Source organism: Echiichthys vipera, assembly GCF_963691815.1.
Source record: "Echiichthys vipera genome assembly, chromosome: 7".
NCBI classification, from domain to species: domain Eukaryota; kingdom Metazoa; phylum Chordata; class Actinopteri; order Perciformes; family Trachinidae; genus Echiichthys; species Echiichthys vipera.
Window position 1 is genome coordinate 12,273,462 of NC_139832.1, and position 19,001 is coordinate 12,292,462.

At 42.4% G+C, this 19,001-nt stretch overlaps 1 protein-coding gene across 2 annotated transcripts in view; it reads left to right on the plus strand.

Moving 5' to 3' along the window:
* Positions 1-66: 66 nt before the first annotated feature.
* scaper (S-phase cyclin A-associated protein in the ER) overlaps positions 67-19,001 on the plus strand; it is a 59,659-nt gene continuing 40,724 nt past the window's right edge. The window contains exons 1-18 of one of the 2 annotated variants that reach the window (XM_083916026.1): positions 67-212; positions 4,413-4,530; positions 6,969-7,045; positions 7,941-8,138; positions 10,940-11,040; positions 11,491-11,607; positions 12,242-12,369; positions 12,486-12,772; positions 13,256-13,606; positions 15,487-15,654; positions 15,779-15,845; positions 15,946-16,063; positions 16,375-16,486; positions 16,915-17,055; positions 17,337-17,492; positions 17,589-17,731; positions 17,860-17,941; positions 18,040-18,192. In XM_083916026.1, coding sequence (XP_083772152.1) covers positions 10,949-11,040; positions 11,491-11,607; positions 12,242-12,369; positions 12,486-12,772; positions 13,256-13,606; positions 15,487-15,654; positions 15,779-15,845; positions 15,946-16,063; positions 16,375-16,486; positions 16,915-17,055; positions 17,337-17,492; positions 17,589-17,731; positions 17,860-17,941; positions 18,040-18,192 — 2,115 coding nt within the window. In that variant the 5' untranslated portion in view covers positions 67-212; positions 4,413-4,530; positions 6,969-7,045; positions 7,941-8,138; positions 10,940-10,948. Of the gene's footprint in view, positions 213-1,294; positions 1,372-4,412; positions 4,531-6,968; positions 7,046-7,940; positions 8,139-10,939; positions 11,041-11,490; positions 11,608-12,241; positions 12,370-12,485; positions 12,773-13,255; positions 13,607-15,486; positions 15,655-15,778; positions 15,846-15,945; positions 16,064-16,374; positions 16,487-16,914; positions 17,056-17,336; positions 17,493-17,588; positions 17,732-17,859; positions 17,942-18,039; positions 18,193-19,001 lie in introns of those variants that run through there. The other variant, XM_083916027.1, reaches the window with a different exon arrangement.

Here is a 19,001-nt window from a genome sequence, read left to right on the forward strand (position 1 = left end):
TTTTGTTTCTCACCCGCTGAGCACGGAACGCACCGCGGGGGTCGATGTCAAAAGACAACCGCCACGATGGCCGACGGCGTGGCGGCGCTGGGCAGCACCGTCTCGGCCCTAGAGTTAGCCAAGGTGGGGACGGGAGGGAGAGGTCTGGTAGCAACAGCTCGGGCTCCTCGCATGGAGGAGGCAAAAAGAATGCAGCTATATCCGCTTTGAAGGTACGTAATGCCATTTTTGGCTCATTGCGATAGTCGAAATACAGCACTGCCTCTAGTCGGGAGCATGTACTCCTAGCTAGGTTGAGCTAAGTGAATGGGATCATTCAGTTTACAGTTCCAGCAGGAAAAGAGCATTTTAGGGCGACCTACCTTTTTTATAGGTGGACCTGAAGTGTTTCCTCTTCTACCACCATCCACTCGTGCATTTTACTAAATTATGATAAATGGCCTTGTAAGATTTGTGAGAAGATGCTAATGCATCATGGGATTTTGGTGTATACAGATGCATTGTCATACTATCAGTAAAGCAAGCATGTGACAGCTTGAGGAGTGTTGTAGTTGGGCAACACTAGAGTAATTGGGACAGGTCTGATCAATATGTTAATTTCCTCTCCTTGTTTGTCCCAACTTCTTCTTGCAGCCTTGTAAGTTTCTACCATTTGTAAGCAGACAAACCATGTGGGCTTGTGTGTTTTTGTCCCCCAGCACCCAGCTGTATGAATCATTGCATGCCGTGTCCAATCAGATCCAGTGCATCGCCCTGTGTGACTATTAATGCATGGCCAGGCTTGCGTTAGCACAGACTGTCTCTGAGCCTGCAGCTATACACTCTCATCACTGGCAACACAGGATGGGGGGGCAGAGCGGCAGGCCTGCTGTGTGCACATGACTGCGCACTGTTGTGGCAGGAGAGTGAGCGATGAGAAGCGGAGAGAGAGAGAGAGAGTGTGGGGGCTCAGATGCAGAGCAGGGAAAGCAGTGGAGAGAAGCTGTAAATATAGAGAGCTCCATGCAGTGGAGGGCAGACAGACAGCAGCAGGCAGAGAGTCGGGCCTAAGAAGTGGCTGCTAACTCAGCAGAGCACTGAAGGCTCAGGCTAGATTACAGACAGACAGGCAGAAAGGCATAACCGGTGGACTGCTGAGCACTTGTCTCTCTCAATCGCCACTGGGAGAGGAGTTGACACAGCTGGGCAAGTTGCTATAGCAGTGGGGACTACACAGTAGGAGTCTATTTTGGTCCGGCCGTCAGATGACGATGTCACCTTGCACAAGTGGCAGTGCTGGTGAGGGGGAACAGGTTGCCTGAAGTGGGCTGCAAAAGTATGTCAGGGGTGGATAAGGACGAGGAACCTGCTTACAGACTGTACTTCTATTCTGTATGTATCTTTTGATTTTATCTGTCTCTCCTAATGAGCGAGATCTCACCCACTGTCTTGCTACTTGCATATGTTTGTAGACTTTGCCAAAAGGGAAACCTTACACTTGCCCCCCTTACTTAGCACAGTCTAGAAATTAAGAGCTCTCCTTGGTGCGCGGGGAAGGGTTGCCTAGCCAGAGAATATAACAGAAGATATGCTCCAGAATGTATGCTGCTTCGTATTCTACGGTTCAGCCCAGGAGACAGCTTGTTTACAGCTGGTTAAGTGGATCAAGAGAACATTGCTGTAAGCCTTTTTTTGCCCCAGGCTGCTGCTCATAGATAGCCATCAGTTGTAAGTAGGTAAGGCATTCTCACAACATTCGTCTGCCATCAAATGGCTGCCAAGCCCAGTGAACGCAGAGTAAATATTTACAGATTGTGGATGGTGCATTGATGCTGACCTACATCACTAGTTCTTGCTCATTTCAGCTTGGCCTGTATTGTTTAATGTTCCTTTATCTCTTTGTAGTCCTTTTTTTACTTGGACGAAATAAAGCCCAGGCCACTCGACATGTAAAGAATTTTGCTCCCCAAAAGTAGGTCAGCTGGGTATCTCCCTTCGGGACATTAAATAGTATGAGACCAATGCTGTTTCTGCATGTGTAATGCCTAATGAGCCATATTCACATTCTACTGGCATTAAAGAATAGTCTGCAGATTGTTACATGTTATGTTACATAAACCTAGGCCTAATTATCATTTGTTTTGTCAAAACCCTGGATAAGACATACACTGGATCCCTCTTCTTTTTCAATTGCAAGTGTGTTGTAAGAGGAATAATTTAGCTGTAGGTTTCTTGTCTGAATAGTGATGCTAGTGAGAGCCAGGAAAAGAGAGAACGGTTTGTTCCATGACTCATTTGCTATTAAGAGGAGAATTGGCTCTCGATTTTTGTGTTGGTTTCAGTTAACAATGTATTTTAAGTGTGAAACCACATTTTAGAGTTGTTTGGCCAAAATAGCTGATGATTTTAGAATAAATCATTTATGAACAATACAGAACAGACTATTCTGCTGGAAGAGGGAACACAGCGAGTGGAAGATCCAGAATGATAAGCCTCTAGGTATTAGCTCCTGTGTTGTTTTGTAACCAGATTGCTAGAAGTCAGAATATTTAGTGATGTAAGATTTTAAAGGCACATTATATCAAGTAGAACATTGGGTACACTGTGTGTTTTAGTCTTTGTCATTGCACTGCACTGCAAAATTGAGTTATAGATGTTATTGCTTATAGGATGTTTAGCAGATTCGGTCTATGCATTAATGCATGAGCCGTATCACCAAACTGTTATGTGACATAATGTTTCTCAGTGAGATGAGGGTGCAGAGAGTTGTTGATGACATGTTTCATCACAGACCATCTTAATATTCCATAGGTAAAGTATGTGATGAATGACTTCTCGCAGCATTTATTTTGGTTCAGAGTGTCTGCTTCACCCGGGGTTACACTCAAGTTCACTGATGCATAGTCAATGTGTAGGTCAACCATGATGCATGCTGGGCACAAAGCGGGTTTAGAGCTCCTGCCTCTAGCTGTTTCTTGTCACAGTCTGAGCTAGTAGTCCTCTTTACATAAACTTCCATGTGTGCAGTATTGGGGCTTCAACCCTGGATAAGTGATTGAAAACAGCACATTGCAATACACCCTCTTATAGTATAGCATATTACTAATTTTGGGCAATGTAAGAATTAGGGATTTAATATTGCATAATGAATATTTCAAATGTTCTTGTTTAATGTTTTGCCATTTCTAGGGCTTTGATAAAAACACACTGTACTCCTGTACACAATACTTTAACCACTGCAGAAAAATCAGTGTACAAGGTATATTACAATGGGGGAACCATAGCAATACTATCCATGATTTAGGTCTTGTTACTGGTTAGCTCACCAGTAAAACAATTTTTGTTTAAAGAATGAGGCAGGTGATATTCTATATTTTTGTTGTTGACAAATCCCACAAGGAAACCCGAACCAACAAGTAGTCCGTCCCTTAATACTTTCCAACATCCCTACTCTGTCTATGGCACTCAGCCCACAACCCATTCATTGCTACTGAAGATGTAAATCTTTAAAAACAAGTCATAAATATTTGGTTTCATTTTGGAAAAATGCTTAGTCATTTCCTAATGCAGCTGGGTACTGTTGTTTTTAGCAAATGCTACTCTAACAGGAGTTAATGTATTTGTTGAGGACCATCTTCAGCTGCGGATTTGGTGCGGTTGTGAATGTTTACTGCAAGAAGACCATGAATGTAGGATTGCCCTTGAATTACTACAGTGCCCACAGCTCAGTGGGTCTGTAAGATATGACAACATAATCAAAACAATATAAAGTGTTTATCATATGTATGTTTCTGTATTTCTTCTATTGTGGGGAGAACTGTGTCATGGCAATATTTATGTCATTTGGACAACTCTTTACGTTGGGATCCTTGCTCGTTATGTTCAATTTGCACTGAAGTTCTTAATGAAATGAGAAGATATACAATAAAGGAGTACAGTATACACAAATGGCTTGTACCATGTAGTATTTTTATAGACTCATCATTACCATAAAACATGCAATATCTTCATATATAAATATCGTTCTCGAGATATGAAGTGATTTTGACCAAATCCTGCAACCCTAGTGCCCAGGTTTGTCATAATGAAGGAACATGTCACCCTTAGTGACTGTGTGGCTCATTGATGTTTATTTAAGAGTTGTCGATGGCTATGGCTTTGGCTACATAGGCCATTACATGTTGATCTTATCATGTGATTCCTTGACAATAAGAAAAATATAGCGTATGACAAGATCTGTCGTGAATTCGGGCCACCTTGTGTTTCTTGTTTGTCAGAATCGCCTGTGGTGATACTAGCCGTATCTCGGGCAGCATATGTTGATATCATATTGAAAGTCTCCACATTAAGCCTACGTCTATTCTCGATTCTGTCTGTTGTCACGTACACTTGTATGTCATGAGTCATGTTGTTTGAATCTGTTTCTCATGCAGGCATCTTTTCAACGCTCCAACAGCCATGACAAGGTGAGGAAGATAGTTGCTGAAGAGGGCCGGGCTGCTCGAAACCTCATTGCCTGGAGTGTACCTCTGGAGAGCAAAGAGGAGGAAGGTTGGTGGCTGCGTGCAAAACAAACTTTCTGTGCATGCTATTATGCTGTTATTTTGCCATATTAACAATGAAAGGGTAAATGCAATTTGACATTTGTATTATTTAGGTCCTCATTGTGCCGTGGTAGGTGTTTCTGCTGTTACCTTTTAGATGCTTTTCCCTCATCTTTGGGCTAGTGAAAGATATTGATGTATGATCCCCATGAATGACATTGTCAGACAGCGCTATTCATTTTAATACAATTCTATCAGCTGGAACACAGTTCATCTCATGGCTAGACTGATAAACGGTGGAGTGTTTATAATCTCTAATGTGGGCTAAAGCTTACACTGTCGCCTGGTGCTTTGTGTTTAGTCAATATAATATTATGTAATAGGCTTTGAATTGTTTGCACACTACGTTTGCCTGAAATCCTGAAATGTCAAAGAAAAATAACTTGGGTAAGATTGTAATTTTCAACTGTCTGTTAAACAATATACAGTAAAAAAGTGGCATGTGAAAGTTAGGGTGCCTTTGGTCAAAATGTTACTGGCGCGCCTTGATAGCTGAGCACATAATGCATGCCATATAAGTGCACTTGAACTTGATTCCAGCCTTGGGACCTTTGCTGCATATCATACCACTCTCCCCTCATTTCTACACTGTTCTCCGTCGAATGAAGCTAAAAATGCCAAAAAGATCTTCGACTGTGAATAGAAAAGTAAGTCAAAGATGACCTAATTTCCAGAAGGCATAAAGTGAAAGATGGCACATTTTAATATTTTACGCAAGACTACCTTTTCATATTCATCTTTTACAGTTTCAAAATAACAAAAAAGGAAAAGAGCCCAAAGCAAAAGTTAAGGAACCCTGTATGCTCACTACTTGGTAACACCTGCTTGGGCAAGTATCACAGCTTGTAAACACTATTTGTAACCAGCTAAGAGTCCTTTAATTTGTAATTGAGGGGTTTTCCCCCTATTATTACTTACAAAAGGCATGTAGTTCTGGGAGATCCTTGGACTGTCTTGCATGAACTGCTCTTTTGAGGTCTATCCCCAAATTCCAGTTTGGGGGACTGTGAGGGCCATGGCAAAACCTTCAGTTAACACCTTTTGTGGTAGTCTATTGTGGATTTTGAGGTGTATGTTAGAAACATTATCCTGTTGTAGTAGCAGTCTTTTTCTCATCTTCAGCTGTTTTATAGCAGGTGTGATGTTTTCTTCTAGAATTGGCTGGTATTTAATTGAATCCATTCTTCCCTCTACCAGTGAAATGTTCCTTGTGCCACTGGCTGCAACACAAGGCCTAAGCATGATTGATCTGTCCCTGTGCTCAACGGTGTAGACATGTTCTTTTCATGAAATTCTGCACCCTTTTGTCCCCCAAACATGCCTTTGCTAATTGTGTCCAAAAAGTTCTATTTTTAACATCAGTCTACAGGACTTCAGGCTTGTTTAGATGTTCCTTTGCAAACTTCTGACACTGAATTTTGTGGTGAGGAGGATTCAGAAAAGCTTTTCATCTGATGGCTTTTCCATGTAGTAGAACAGTGCTTCACCACTCCAGACCACAGCTACGTCCTCCTGGAGGTCAACTCAACTTGACCGCCACCGTTCCAATTAACTGCCAGTTCTTAGTTACATTATGAAATGAGGAAATGGCTACCTACAAACACTTTGCTGTCTTCTTATAGCCTTTTCCTGCTTTGTGGAATATCAATTATTTTAGTTTTCAGAGTGCTAGGCAGCTGCTTAGAGGACCCCATGGCTACTGATTGTTGTGACAAGTTTTCAGGAGTTTTTTTAAAAAGCTTGTGTACAAGCCATAGTCCTAACAACTTAATCAAGGTCTGATTCAGACCTAGGTAAAATGTATCTTAACTTTTGCATGGTGCTCCTTTCCTTTTTATCACAAAATTATATGCTTATCTTGCTTAATATTTGGGAAAAAAATGGACAGGGGTTTTTCATGTGACCATAGGGTCCTGTATAGCATGGCAGTGCTCCATCACAATATCAAAGAAAGCTCCTTTTAAGTCAGCCTACTGAGAAACATTCACCACAGCCTCTCACACTTTCTCACTTTTGTTCTGGCTCTACCCCCTCTTTGTGGGTCGGCTCAGTTGTTTTATTAAAGGCTTATTTGATATCTTGAGTTCGTGCCATGAATGCCAGAAATATTCCACTTTTAAAGTCTCATATGTGTTTTCCATCTTACAGCGCTGAAGTAATTTACCTTTTAGGATTTTTGTTGCTTTCACCTCTCCGTTTTTGTACGTTTTGTGACATTTTTTATTTATCAACCACTCAAAACCACATTACTTTGATCTGTTGTATAAATAATAATTGTCCATAATGAGCTCATATGTACTGTATGTTGATTGTTAACTTCACCGGGACCATTTGAGACTGTTCATCAGTTGCTACATATAAGCCCAACTTTTCTCCTTCATATAGCAAAGCCCAAAAGCAACTCCAGCGGCAGTTCCAGGGCTCAGAGGATCAACTCTGGGCAACAAAGGAATAAGAAACAGGTTGGTGTAGTGATCTTCTTCCACTAGAGGGCACCATTTACCAAGATAAATAATCTTTTTTTTGTGCCTCACTGCAAGTATATCTGTGATGGTAATGAAAACCCATCTTGAGTTGGATCTCTTTACTGCAGTTTCAGTCTACAGTATTATGTCCATAAGATTATCTTGTGTAAGTTTGCAGCATTTTCAAAAAGATATGCTTCTGCTTGCAACAGGCTGCAGTGTTATGAGAAGGGATACTATGTAGTTATGTGTCTGTAATTTTGTTGCCAACAACAATATGTCACTGAAAGCTATTGAATCTAATGTATTGTTTGGTGTAGTGAATTTCCTCCACTAGAGGGCACCATTTACCAAGATAAGTCATCTATTTATTTTGCCTCACTGCGCGTGTACCTGTGATGGTCATGAAAATCCATCTTGAGTCGGATCTCTTTACTTCAGTCTACAGTATTATGTCCATTAGATGTTCTTGCGTAAGTTTGCAGCATTTGCAAAAAGATATGCTTCAGCTTGCAACAGGCTGCAGTGTTATGAGACGGGATATTATGTAATGATGTGTCTGCAAGATTGTTGCCAACAACAATATGTCACTGAAAGCTATTTAATCTAATGTATTATTTTCTTTTAGTGCCCATAAACTGCATATCGATGCTTTCTATTTTAATATTTAATACTTCTGAAACCACTGAGGTAATACATGGTGCCAGCATTGCCACAAGGGGTTCAAATCTCAAATCTCAAATTGTAAGGCATACAATAGTTGAACTTCGTTTCCCAGTCAACAGGAAATAAGTGCTCTGGCTGCTGTATATAAACTACTAAAGAACTGAATGACACTGCAATGGGTTTGTCATTGTTACCATAATGTTTGGTCCACACTTTGTCTCTACAGAATGCTGCTGCGGAAAGCAAAGGCACTGCTGGTGCCTTGTTGGACAAGGGGGGAGAGAAGAGCCCCACCAAAGCCAGACAGCCCCGCAAGGTCGACCTGCGAGCACGCTACTGGGCTTTCCTCTTCGACAACCTGCGTCGAGCTGTGGATGAGATTTACGTCACTTGTGAATCTGATCAGAGTGTCGTAGAATGCAAGGTTAGTCAGACTGAGGAGAGAAAACAAACGATCTCCCAGGTAGAAATGCAAATTGTAGTTGCAGGACCGTTGGCTTCGTGATCTTAACTGACCAAACAGGAATTCTAGCATTATGTTCAAAAGGAAACCTAAATAGTGTGAGGACTTCTGAACACTAGAGGGGGACATTGAGAGTATAACAAAATTTCTCCCTCACAGTTCACATTCCTCTTGATTTCTGCTTTATGTCACAGGGGCTCTCTGAAGGCTCGCTGCTGAAAGAATTATCACAGGACTCTCTCTTGGGCCTGGCTGACTGGACTGAATATTGATGACAGACTGTAAACAATATTGTATATGCATTGTGTTTGTCTTCAGGCGTTTGCTGAGATGGAGCTCAGCCTTGTTGGCTCCTTTTTTGGCCTTCGACGTTTACATAAAATAACAGCAAATCTTGACATTATTCTCTGTTTTCTGGATCTGTGTGTTTTGTTTTGGTGAAGCCTTGGAGTGACAGTGATGTTGCTCAAGGGCATATTGGTATGATACTGCTGGTCCTGTGTTTTATTGATTCTTCTGCCAGGCTGCATTATGCCGAGCATGGTTCCGGTGACGTTCTGCGGTCAGTACCATCGCCCAGTTCCCTGTGGTGTGGTTGGTTTGCTGTCAGTGCCATAGCGAAGCTCCCTGTGGTGTAATCAGCATGTTGTCATTTGGCCTGTGCCCCCCCCCCCCTTATACCACTGTATCTCTCTACACCCTAATGCTGTCTAATGGCCATGGAGCTGGGTGAAGTTCATAATCCCCCATCCCACCCAGCTTGGGCTTAATGGACACTGATAGATGATGGAGTCATCTGGAGGGGAAGCAGAGTGCTCTGATAGCCCCCAGCCACAAACCCCCAGTGTAGCTGTGGGCAATATGCATTGTGTGCTCTTACACAAATGGCTAACGATGGGATCACTCCAGCCGAAACACCACGGGTGGAGCAATTTTCCCTTCCCTACTCTCTACCCTCCTACTTCCAGCGCCTTTGCTCCGATCACACCCATTTTTGTCTTCATTTTGATCGAAACTACACACCTGCGATGTTTTGTGACCTATTTTTTTGTGTCATCAGACAAACAGACATGTAAACACATAGAAAAAAACTCAAAACAGCCTCTGTGTTAGTTCCTGCTACAGTAGGTGTCTCAATGACAACATTTTTCCATGATTACACACACACACACACACACACACACTGAAAACAGTACCAGTGTTGCTGTCGCAGTTTGTAACCATTGTAAGGAAGTGATGTCGGTTCTTAGATAAGGCTACGTTACTGTCATGCTTTATGTAATTGAGTACCTCAGTGCTGATATGTTTTCCTAGCAGAATTATTCATATATGAAATCCATTGTTCACCCTGCAGAATGATTCATTTATGCTTATTAATATTGCCCACACCTCTTTAACCCACAGCCCTCAGGCCTAATTAGTAGCTATCAACTGTTCCTTTATCCCATCCCTGATTTATTAGACATATCACCCGGACCAGACAAGAAAAACACCTGACGCTTCTGTTCCCTTGAAGGCAGTTTAGGTTCTGAGTTTCTTAATTTCAACCATTTTGAGCAGAAATGGGCTATTCTGGTCTCAAATTATTCTACTTAAAAACAAAAACAAAACTATAAATCAGTTACTCTAATCTAGGCTTTACCTGTTCATTCTTGTTTCTATGTATGGACCCCTGGGTTTTACTGCCCATCCTATTTTATGGCAATGCCTCTGGAAGGTTAAACATTTTGTCATTCCTCATGAAACGTTATGTGAGGGTTGTATTTAGGTAAGTGTGCCTGTTAACATGTTGAAAGCCACTTTATGGCGCCTTCACTCATTGTTGGTTTATCTGTCAGAGGAGCAGCAAACCTCTTTCCATCTCGGCCTTCATTACCAAATGAACACCACGCCACAGCGGTGGTCATGTGCCTGTTAACCAGCTCTAATCAGCGGACCTGCTGCTGGACACATCTTTCACTGGCCTGACTTGTCTATTAACTAAAAGCACTGTGAAGCTTTACTCTCAATTACCACTCCCTTCACGCTCCCCATCAATCAGTTGTGTTCGTTTCATTAGAGCTCTGGGAAAAAGCTCCACACAGCGCACCACCTCTGTGGTGACACTATGAGTCAGTCCAAGTGCAGACAATAGGTGTTTGCTCTAAGGAATTTGCCTCGTTGGTTCTATCTTAATTTTTTGTCTTGCGCCAGCTCAAAACCTAAAGTCACTTTGTCAGTTTTTAAACTGACTAAAGTGGCAGATTTGCACTCACTACAAGGATTTCATATGCCAGTAATTGGTTTTAGTTGCAAACAAATATGTTTTTGTTTTGAGGTGACAAAATGATTGAATGCCAATTAAACACTGACAATGAAAGATTTTTACCACATAGAAAAATATTTTTTTTTTATCCTTATCTGATGAAATTCTTAATTTTACAAGCCCTAAGTAGAAAATACTAACAAAGGTCTAATACATAATGATATGATTAAATTATACAATTGTTCTGGTTTGAGTGTTTGAGGGCTGAATTTTATAGACAATGAAATGGAAATTGTCTTGGTATTTTTAAGGTTTGTGAAACAAAATGGTCTGCTTATTACATTAATTGTACAACAATAGTGAAATACGATGCATGTTAGTAACTTTCTTTTTTTATTTTACTATTATTTTTAAACCTACCTTTCTATGGGTTTGTACATTGTACCATTCTTCATGTTTGTGTTTATAGTCTCTGTGTAATCATTCCCCATCCTGTTGTTGTAACTGCTGTCTTCAGGAGGTGTTGATGATGTTGGACAACTACGTACGAGATTTCAAAGCTCTCATAGACTGGATCCAGCTTCAGGAGAAGTTAGAGAAAACAGATGCCCAGAACAGGTGATCTTCAGTTTTTTCTTTCTCTATCCCTTTCTTTCTGTCCCTCTCATTCACTCCACATTTTCAATTGCTCCCTGAGGTGAAACTGGAAGTGCCGGTGTCTGGTCCCTGGCTTTGAGTCACAAACAGAATGGATCAATAGCCTTGGCTTTAATTCAAAGAGATCCATGAGTTTATTGGCTTCTCTTTAACACAGTGACCACTGCAACCGTAAATTGACTAAGAAATGAAATTCCCAGTGCTGCCTCCCAATTTGTTCGTTTAAAGCATACTGTTAATCAATAAGACAACCTGAAACTTTTACATGCTCCATTTGCTGCGTAAATTGCTGCAAGTGAATCAGCTATTTAACTGATTTGCCAAAGTGTGAGCCAAATGCGTGCGTGTTTGGAAACTCTGAATTGTAATTAGTGCTAGTTAAGTAATGTTCGCCACTTTTACTTTGTTCAGACCCACGTCTTTAGCTTGGGAGGTGCGTAAGATGTCCCCGGGTCGTCATGTGATGCCAAGCCCCTCCTCGGACAGAATGGTTCCTTCTCCGGGTGCACGCCGCGCCCTCAACTTTGGGTAGGCTCTCTCTTCTTGTCTTTATCTCTATCTCTAGTTGTGTTTTTTGGCCTCTATGCTGCACCAAACCCCATAAAGCATTTGACTACTTTCTAAAGATCAACACATTTTATTGAATTATAATTTTATCATAAGGCATCCTGTTATTAAACAATCAATATTTTAAATAATGTACTATGCCTGTTATTGCAGGGGTTAGAAAATGCAGACTTCGTTATCTAACAATATAGCCATTGATTCCTGATGGTGAAGCATTTGTTTAATGCAATTTGTTGAGTCTCTCACTTTTTGGCCACAGAATCCGTGGAAGGTGTAGATGAAAGTGACAGTTAAAGACTGCTGAAGCATCAGTTCAATATGTGCACTGCTCTGTAATCCGATGCTGCAGGAAATGGATATTGATCATGACGGAGGCCTGTCCAATACAGTCCAATGCTATCTCAGAGTGGAGAGTGCTGGGGTGTTAGATAGGCACTGAAGCATCTTAGACAGGCAGCACAGCAGGAACTGCTCAGAGTTGAGATTTAATGGTATAATTAAATGTAAAAAAATCCCACCTGCTGACAGTAAAGGCTTCATGGCACAGGTGCACATTTGTTTGTTCGCATGTATGATGTGTGTGTTTCCTATTCAGTGGTCCCCCACCTACACTGGCTGCAGCTCGACTATCCCACACAGGACCCAGCTGGGCAGACCGAGTGAAGTGCACTCAGTCTGTCCCTTGCTCCAGTCAACCGACCACAGCCCCGGTAGAAAAACTGGGTAAGAACTCTCCTCCTGCTCAGACCCAGAATGTGCTCTGAATGCATATCCTTCTAACATGTAGAACACAGTAACACATCTTCTCCTTGACTAACACAATACCTTGTGTTTTCCAGGTAAAAGGGATGCAGAGGGCTGGGAGACGGTCCAGCGAGGACGTACTGCCAAGCCTCGCTCTGCTGCCATAGTTGCCAAGGTCAGTCCTGTCGTGGCTCATGTCACCCCGAAGCAGGACAGCGCCAAGTGTAACCAGTCACATCTCCTGCCAAAGGTGGAGCAACAGCTTCATCCTCAGTGTCCTCCGGACAAGAACCTGATCCAGAAGGACACTGAGAAGCAAGCCCCCATGGAGTCTGACTCCCTGGAGAAGGTTGGCCATCCAGCGAATGGGAACATGATGGAGGTACTGAGGTTTAGTACCATGTGACGTCTTTCTGCCAGAGCAGTCCCTGGATATCAATTATTTACAAGAAGCAGAGTAACTCTAGACCATTCTATCAGCCACATTTGTTTTTGTTTTGGGCTCCATGGTATTCATAGACGGACTGTCCAGACAGGCATATCAACTTTAAGGCGATTGATTGTACACTGACATTTCAGAGGCAGAAAACCCATTTTCACTCATGAAATAAATACTGTCGATGCTTCAAGACACACTTGGTAAGAGTGTTCTAGCCATCGGTTGATGTTGAAACACAGATCAGTATTTCCAATCAGTTTTTTTTTTTTGTCATAATTGCATGATTTGTGTTTTCAGCTATGTTTTGAGTATTGACTGTGTTGCTTTTTTTTGTTTTGGTTGGTTTGTTATTGCTCTCATGAATTGCTTGATATATGCATGTCTTTAATTGAGTTTGCGTGTGTTTGTGTGTGACTGTCGGTACAGCCCCCAGCAGAGAGTGTACAAGACTCGGGGCAGTGTATCGACGCACCCTTTGAAGACGTGCCTACCCCCATACCAGCTCCTACCCCTTCCCAAGCCCCAGAGCACCCCCAGTCCTCAGCCACTGTCCCACCAACAGACACTACCTTATCAGTCCCAGTCCCTGCTCTGGCCCTCTCCACAACCCCAGACCTGCCCCAGACGGAAGGGCTCGGTGCACTGTTGGCCTTGGGGGACGGTGGGGCTGAGGGTGGTGCGTCGCAGGGCACAGCCACATCTGTTCCGGGACAGACTGAGACTCCCATGGCAGCGGTGAAACTGGAGAATGTGCTGGACCCCACAGAGCTTTCTACTGTGAGTGCTGAGAGATGGAGGAGCAGAGGGAGGGGGGGAGGGGGGAGCAGGGATCCCCGAGGGTACTTCACCGCCTAAACAAAGTCAATCTTAAGAAACCTCCAGACCAAATGTGCAGGCAAGACTGCATAGCTCTGTGTAGTGTTGTTATAGCACCGTTCACTGTGAAGAATAGCTGTGAGTAGATGACTTTTGTACTTGAGCAAGTGCTTCCAGGGTGTTGCCCAAAACTAATCTCTCAACTTGTTTTAGTTATTTTGGCCACTTCTTCCACCAAATTCTGTGCAAATTTTAAAAAACGCTGCAGAACCTGGACTCAGTTTCCAGTTTGTATTCAACCCAGCGGCAGATCTGAGGCAACCAATGTCAGCTTACATCAGGTGTTGTCACTATTATTAAACATCATGGAGTATGTAAACACAGAGCTCTGTATATTCAATCAAGGATGACTATACCTACAAGAAGGATACTGTCAGATTTTGTTGAATGAAAATGTGGAAAAAACTTAAATCTGCAGTGAAGGATGTTTGGCCTCAAATTTAACAGGAACCCCAGTCTATTCTTTGACCTTGTCCATGCAATACTTGTGTGCTTAAGATTTGGATCAAGAACCTTTTAACCTTCCCATGCATACCTCCATGTAAACGACACATACTGTTAGAAAGCTCTGTAATTGATTTAAGTTGCTGCTCTGGAGTAATCTGTTAGTCATTCCCTTATTTTTGCAAGTCATGAAAACTCCCCCAAATACTAAAAAGGTTGAAGTAAACGGTTTCTCACCGCAAAACCATCAGTTGCCTCCTACCATCTCTTCATCCTCACGGTAAATGTGCCCTGCATGATTCTTGAATGCTTCCTCACTTGTGATTATTGTGATGATTGTGTGGTAGAAACTGTGATTGGGTTGATATGGTGTTCCCTTCGGTCTTTGGATCGTGCACCCAAGTGTAAATCAGACTAACTGCACAGAAGCTAAAATAGAAAATGATAGGTGCTACACGTTGAAAACATTTTTGTTCAACAAAAATATTTACCACATTTCTCTTTCAAAGATATTTCAGAATATACACTCATTGATGAGAGGAATAGAAGCATCTATTCTATCTTAGTAGCTGTGATTCACTGCATTATAATTCGGGCTGGGAATCGTTTAGGAATTTGATACCGTAACTCGCGATCCCTTTAAGTCGATTCACTCCATACAACACATTAGTTCCAAATAAGCAATATCATGCCCCAATGACCTACCTTAAGGCACCTCTATTCACATTTTTTAAGGCAAATGGCGTGGTGTTGCATGTGCGGTCCTGCCTATATATATACATCCGTCACCACAGTAACCCTCATTTCGATAGCGTCTCTTCATGGAGCCCAGCTGCTGCATGTATTGTACCTTGTTCCTCTTTCGGGAAACATAAGTCATAGTCATAACATTTCATTTTTCCTGCATGCCTCTACGCTGTGTAATGTCAGACAGCCAATCACGAGCAATATTAGATTTTTGTACAAGCATGCTGCATACTGCTCAGCTGATGATATTAGGTATCGAATTTGATACCCAGCCCTAATTATCAAATGTTTTGTCGACATAATTTACATATAGCGAGAGGCAAAAAAACACCTCCTCTCTTAAAAATGGCATGGCCAGCATGCACAATACCATGACTCAAAAACTGGAGCAGCTAAATGGAATTGAGCCATTTTTAATTTTACTATTTATACCTGTGTTTTTTTTCTGCTGTGATATGTGAAACTGAAGCCCAGGAAAAAAGGCCTAGTATGTCGTTTTTTCTGGTTCCTCGTGGTTGTTTGTATGAACTCAAGAACTCATGAAGTGTGAAATGCTGTATGTGTGAGGTGTTATCTGTGTCTGTGTTCAGCCCCAGTCCATGGCAGAGGTCCTGGCCAAGAAAGAGGAGCTTGCCGACCGACTGGAGAAGGCCAACGAGGAGGCGATTGCCAGTGCCATCGCTGAGGAGGAGCAGCTTACCAGAGAGATTCTGGCGGAGAACAATGACCTGGAGACTGACAACGAAAGTGACTTCTCTGTAAGATTAATCATGCTCATTTATACTGTAAATATTTGGCCCCTTTTTGTTTGAAAGCAAGTTAAAGTTTGATTGTTTAATTGACTGTATGTTGACATGTGAAAAACACAACTCTTTACCACAGGCTAGCATCAGTAATGGAGGTTGTGGAGTCAATATTGATTGGAGTGACATGCTGGCAGATTATGACGGTATGAAAGTCAACTTCCAAATGAAAACTGAACTCTCATTCTTTGTTGCGGCGAATATTACTTATTTAAAATTAGTTTTCCTTGCTTGTCTTTCCTGTAGCTCGTGAGCCATGGCGTCAGAGTACCTCATGGGGGGACATAGTGGAAGAAGAACCTGCTCGGCCTCCTGGACATGGGATCCACATGCACGAGAAATTGTCCTCACCCTCACGAAAAAGGTGCAAAACATTTTCTTTATGCGGTGAATGGTTAAGCACATGATGTACACAGCAAATTAACTTCTAATTAAGTGCCCTCCTGAAAAGCCCCGCATTCTACTTATTTGCAATCCCCTCACCTTATTTTGACAAGGATTTAACCCATCGTTTAGTGTTAATGGCCTACTTACTGCATTATGACCTCTCTTTCTTTTTCGGTTACCACCCAGAACTTCCAAACAGGCCCTAATGCCTATCAGAGTCCGTGTCTGCCGTTGTTGATAAGGAGGAAACAGAAAGAGATGAATGATTCGTTTCCATGTTTTTGCCAGAACCATTGCAGAGTCAAAGAAGAAACATGAGGAGAAACAGCTGAAGGCGCAGCAGCTTAGGGACAAACTGCGGGATGAAAAGACGCTCAAACTGCAGAAGCTCTTGGAGAGGGTGAGTAAGGCATGCCGAGTTGACGGAAAGCACCTTGAAGAAACAACATGCAAGCTAAGCCCAGCCTGGCTCATAACGAGAGGTTTTGTCAGCACACTGCCTGATAGAATCACTAAATATTATAACCCCCTCCAGTCGCATCCAGGCCAGCTGGCCGCCGACAGTCATAAGAGAGACCCCTGGCCAAAATCAACAGCCTTTCATGAAATTTGTTTTTGTTCTCCAGGCCATGGCAAGACGAGTGAGTTCTAGAATAAATCGGGATTAACCACACAAAAACATGAAGTGGTGTATTTTCGCATTAATTCCCATGTGCACACACTGGACCGATTTAAGATTAAGAATCCATTGCATGTGTTGTCCCGGAGAATGTACTTTATTCTTTTTATTTAACTTTTTTCCTGCTTCTCATTCTTCACTCTCTGCAGGAGAAAGAGGTGAGGAAATGGAAGGAGGAGTTGTTAGAGCAGCGGCGGAAGATGATGGAGGAAAAGCTGTTACATGCAGAGTTAAAGCGTGAGCTGCAGCTCCAGGCGATTGTGAAGAAGGCCCAAGAAGAAGATGCCAAGGTAGAGGAGAGAATTGCAGTAACCATATGAGTGTGACAGCTGAGTAGTTTTCTGAATTAAGTGGGACATTAAGTGTTAAATTACGTTGGTACATACACAATGTCCTTAAGAGTGCTGTGGTGTGTCAGTTGGGTGGATTCTAGTCAAAATATTATTTTGAACACTTTTCATAGCTTACAGTATTTTGGCTACTTCTAACTTCTCTGTGTATATACATTTAGAGTTCATTTACATACCCTGTTTGTTTATATTCTCTGTCATAAGTATATGTCTCTGTACAGGTGAATGAAATCGCATTCATCAACACTCTAGAAGCCCAAAACAAGAGGCATGACGCCCTGGCCAAGTTAAATGAGTATGAGCAACGCCTTAATGAGCTGCAGGAGGACAGACAGAGAAGACAGGAGGAGAAGCAGGCCAGAGATGAGGCTGTGCAGGTGCTACAAAAATCAAATGCTCACATCACATTTAATTCTGCTATGTGTCATTTTCATACTTACACTGCCCTGCACTCTCGTCTACTCCCTCTGTAGGAGCGTAAACGGGTCCTGGAAGCAGAGCGGCAGGCACGGGTGGAGGAGCTGCTGAGCAGAAGGAAGGAGCAGGAGGCTCGTATTGAACAGCAGAAGCAGGAAAAAGAGAAAGCCAGAGAAGATGCAGCGCGGGAAAGGGCCAGGTATGTAGTCTCAAATTCCTTTAGTGTGGAATACAAAGGGGCTGATTTTGATTCCACCACTCACTGAAAAAATGTGACCCTTTGCATGTACAGTTGTTTCACAATGCTTTTCTATGTCCTATATGAAGAGATCGAGAGGAGCGTCTAGCTGCTCTTAGTGCTGCTCAACAGGAGGCCATGGAGGAGCTGCAGAAGAAAATACAAATGAAGGTAAGTTTATACGGTGTCACCTTGCATCTCTGTCAGACTGCACACAACTATCAAAGTCCAAGTTCCATATGATCCATGGTTTCTGGTTTCTTCCACAGCATGATGAGAGCAGTCGTAGGCATATGGAGCAAATCGAGCAGAGGAAGGAGAAGGCTGCTGAGCTCAGCAGTGGCAGACATGCTAACACAGACTATGCCCCCAAACTGACACCGTATGAGCGCAAGAAACAGTGCTCCCTGTGCTGTGTTGTGGTATGTACAGTTTCATCCTGTCAGTGTAATATTAGTTAGGGACACCACTCTTAGCTCTGAGACTATGTTGAATCTAACAGTACAACCTTCATGGGATTTTATAATTACAGAGAGATGGGATGTTAAAAACTCCTGATTACTTCAAATGGGTTTTAATTGTTCTCCAACTTTTCATTTAATCATCTTACTTTCCTAAACTAATATGTTTTACTCTCTTGAACTAATGTGGGTGTAAGGAAAAGAAGAGGACTGGGCAAGTTCCCCTGTGTTATTGGCCAGCTGTTTATACATAAAAATGCTGAGGAAGGTGATTCAGAGGATTTTTTGGAAGAGGGCACATTTAAATGAGGATTTAACTGTATTGATTAAACACAGACTCTTAAACAGAGATTTATGAGTGGACGTGATTATGCTTTTTCAAGTGTCAGGCAACAAATCCACAAGCAGACACATTTATCTCTGACGGACGGCTACCACCACCGCAGCAAGGGTGGGGCACCTTGACTCTTCAAACCAGCATCAGATAAAGAGGAGGGCTGGGGGGTGAAGGAAGGAATCTTGTTAAAATGTTGGATGACCTTGGCCAGCATGTGACACCCGAGATCATGGATGGGTCAGCAGCAAGCACTTAATTTAATGACATTAAACACAAACCATTTTAAATGGGCTTGTTTCCAGAAATGGGAGAACAACATTACTTGCTGTACACCTCCCTCTTGTTGTGGCCATTTTTCAGGCCTTTTATGTATACATAGGGTCATACTTATCTGAACTGTACTGTAGGCGAGCAAATTAAGGTCTTACTAAAA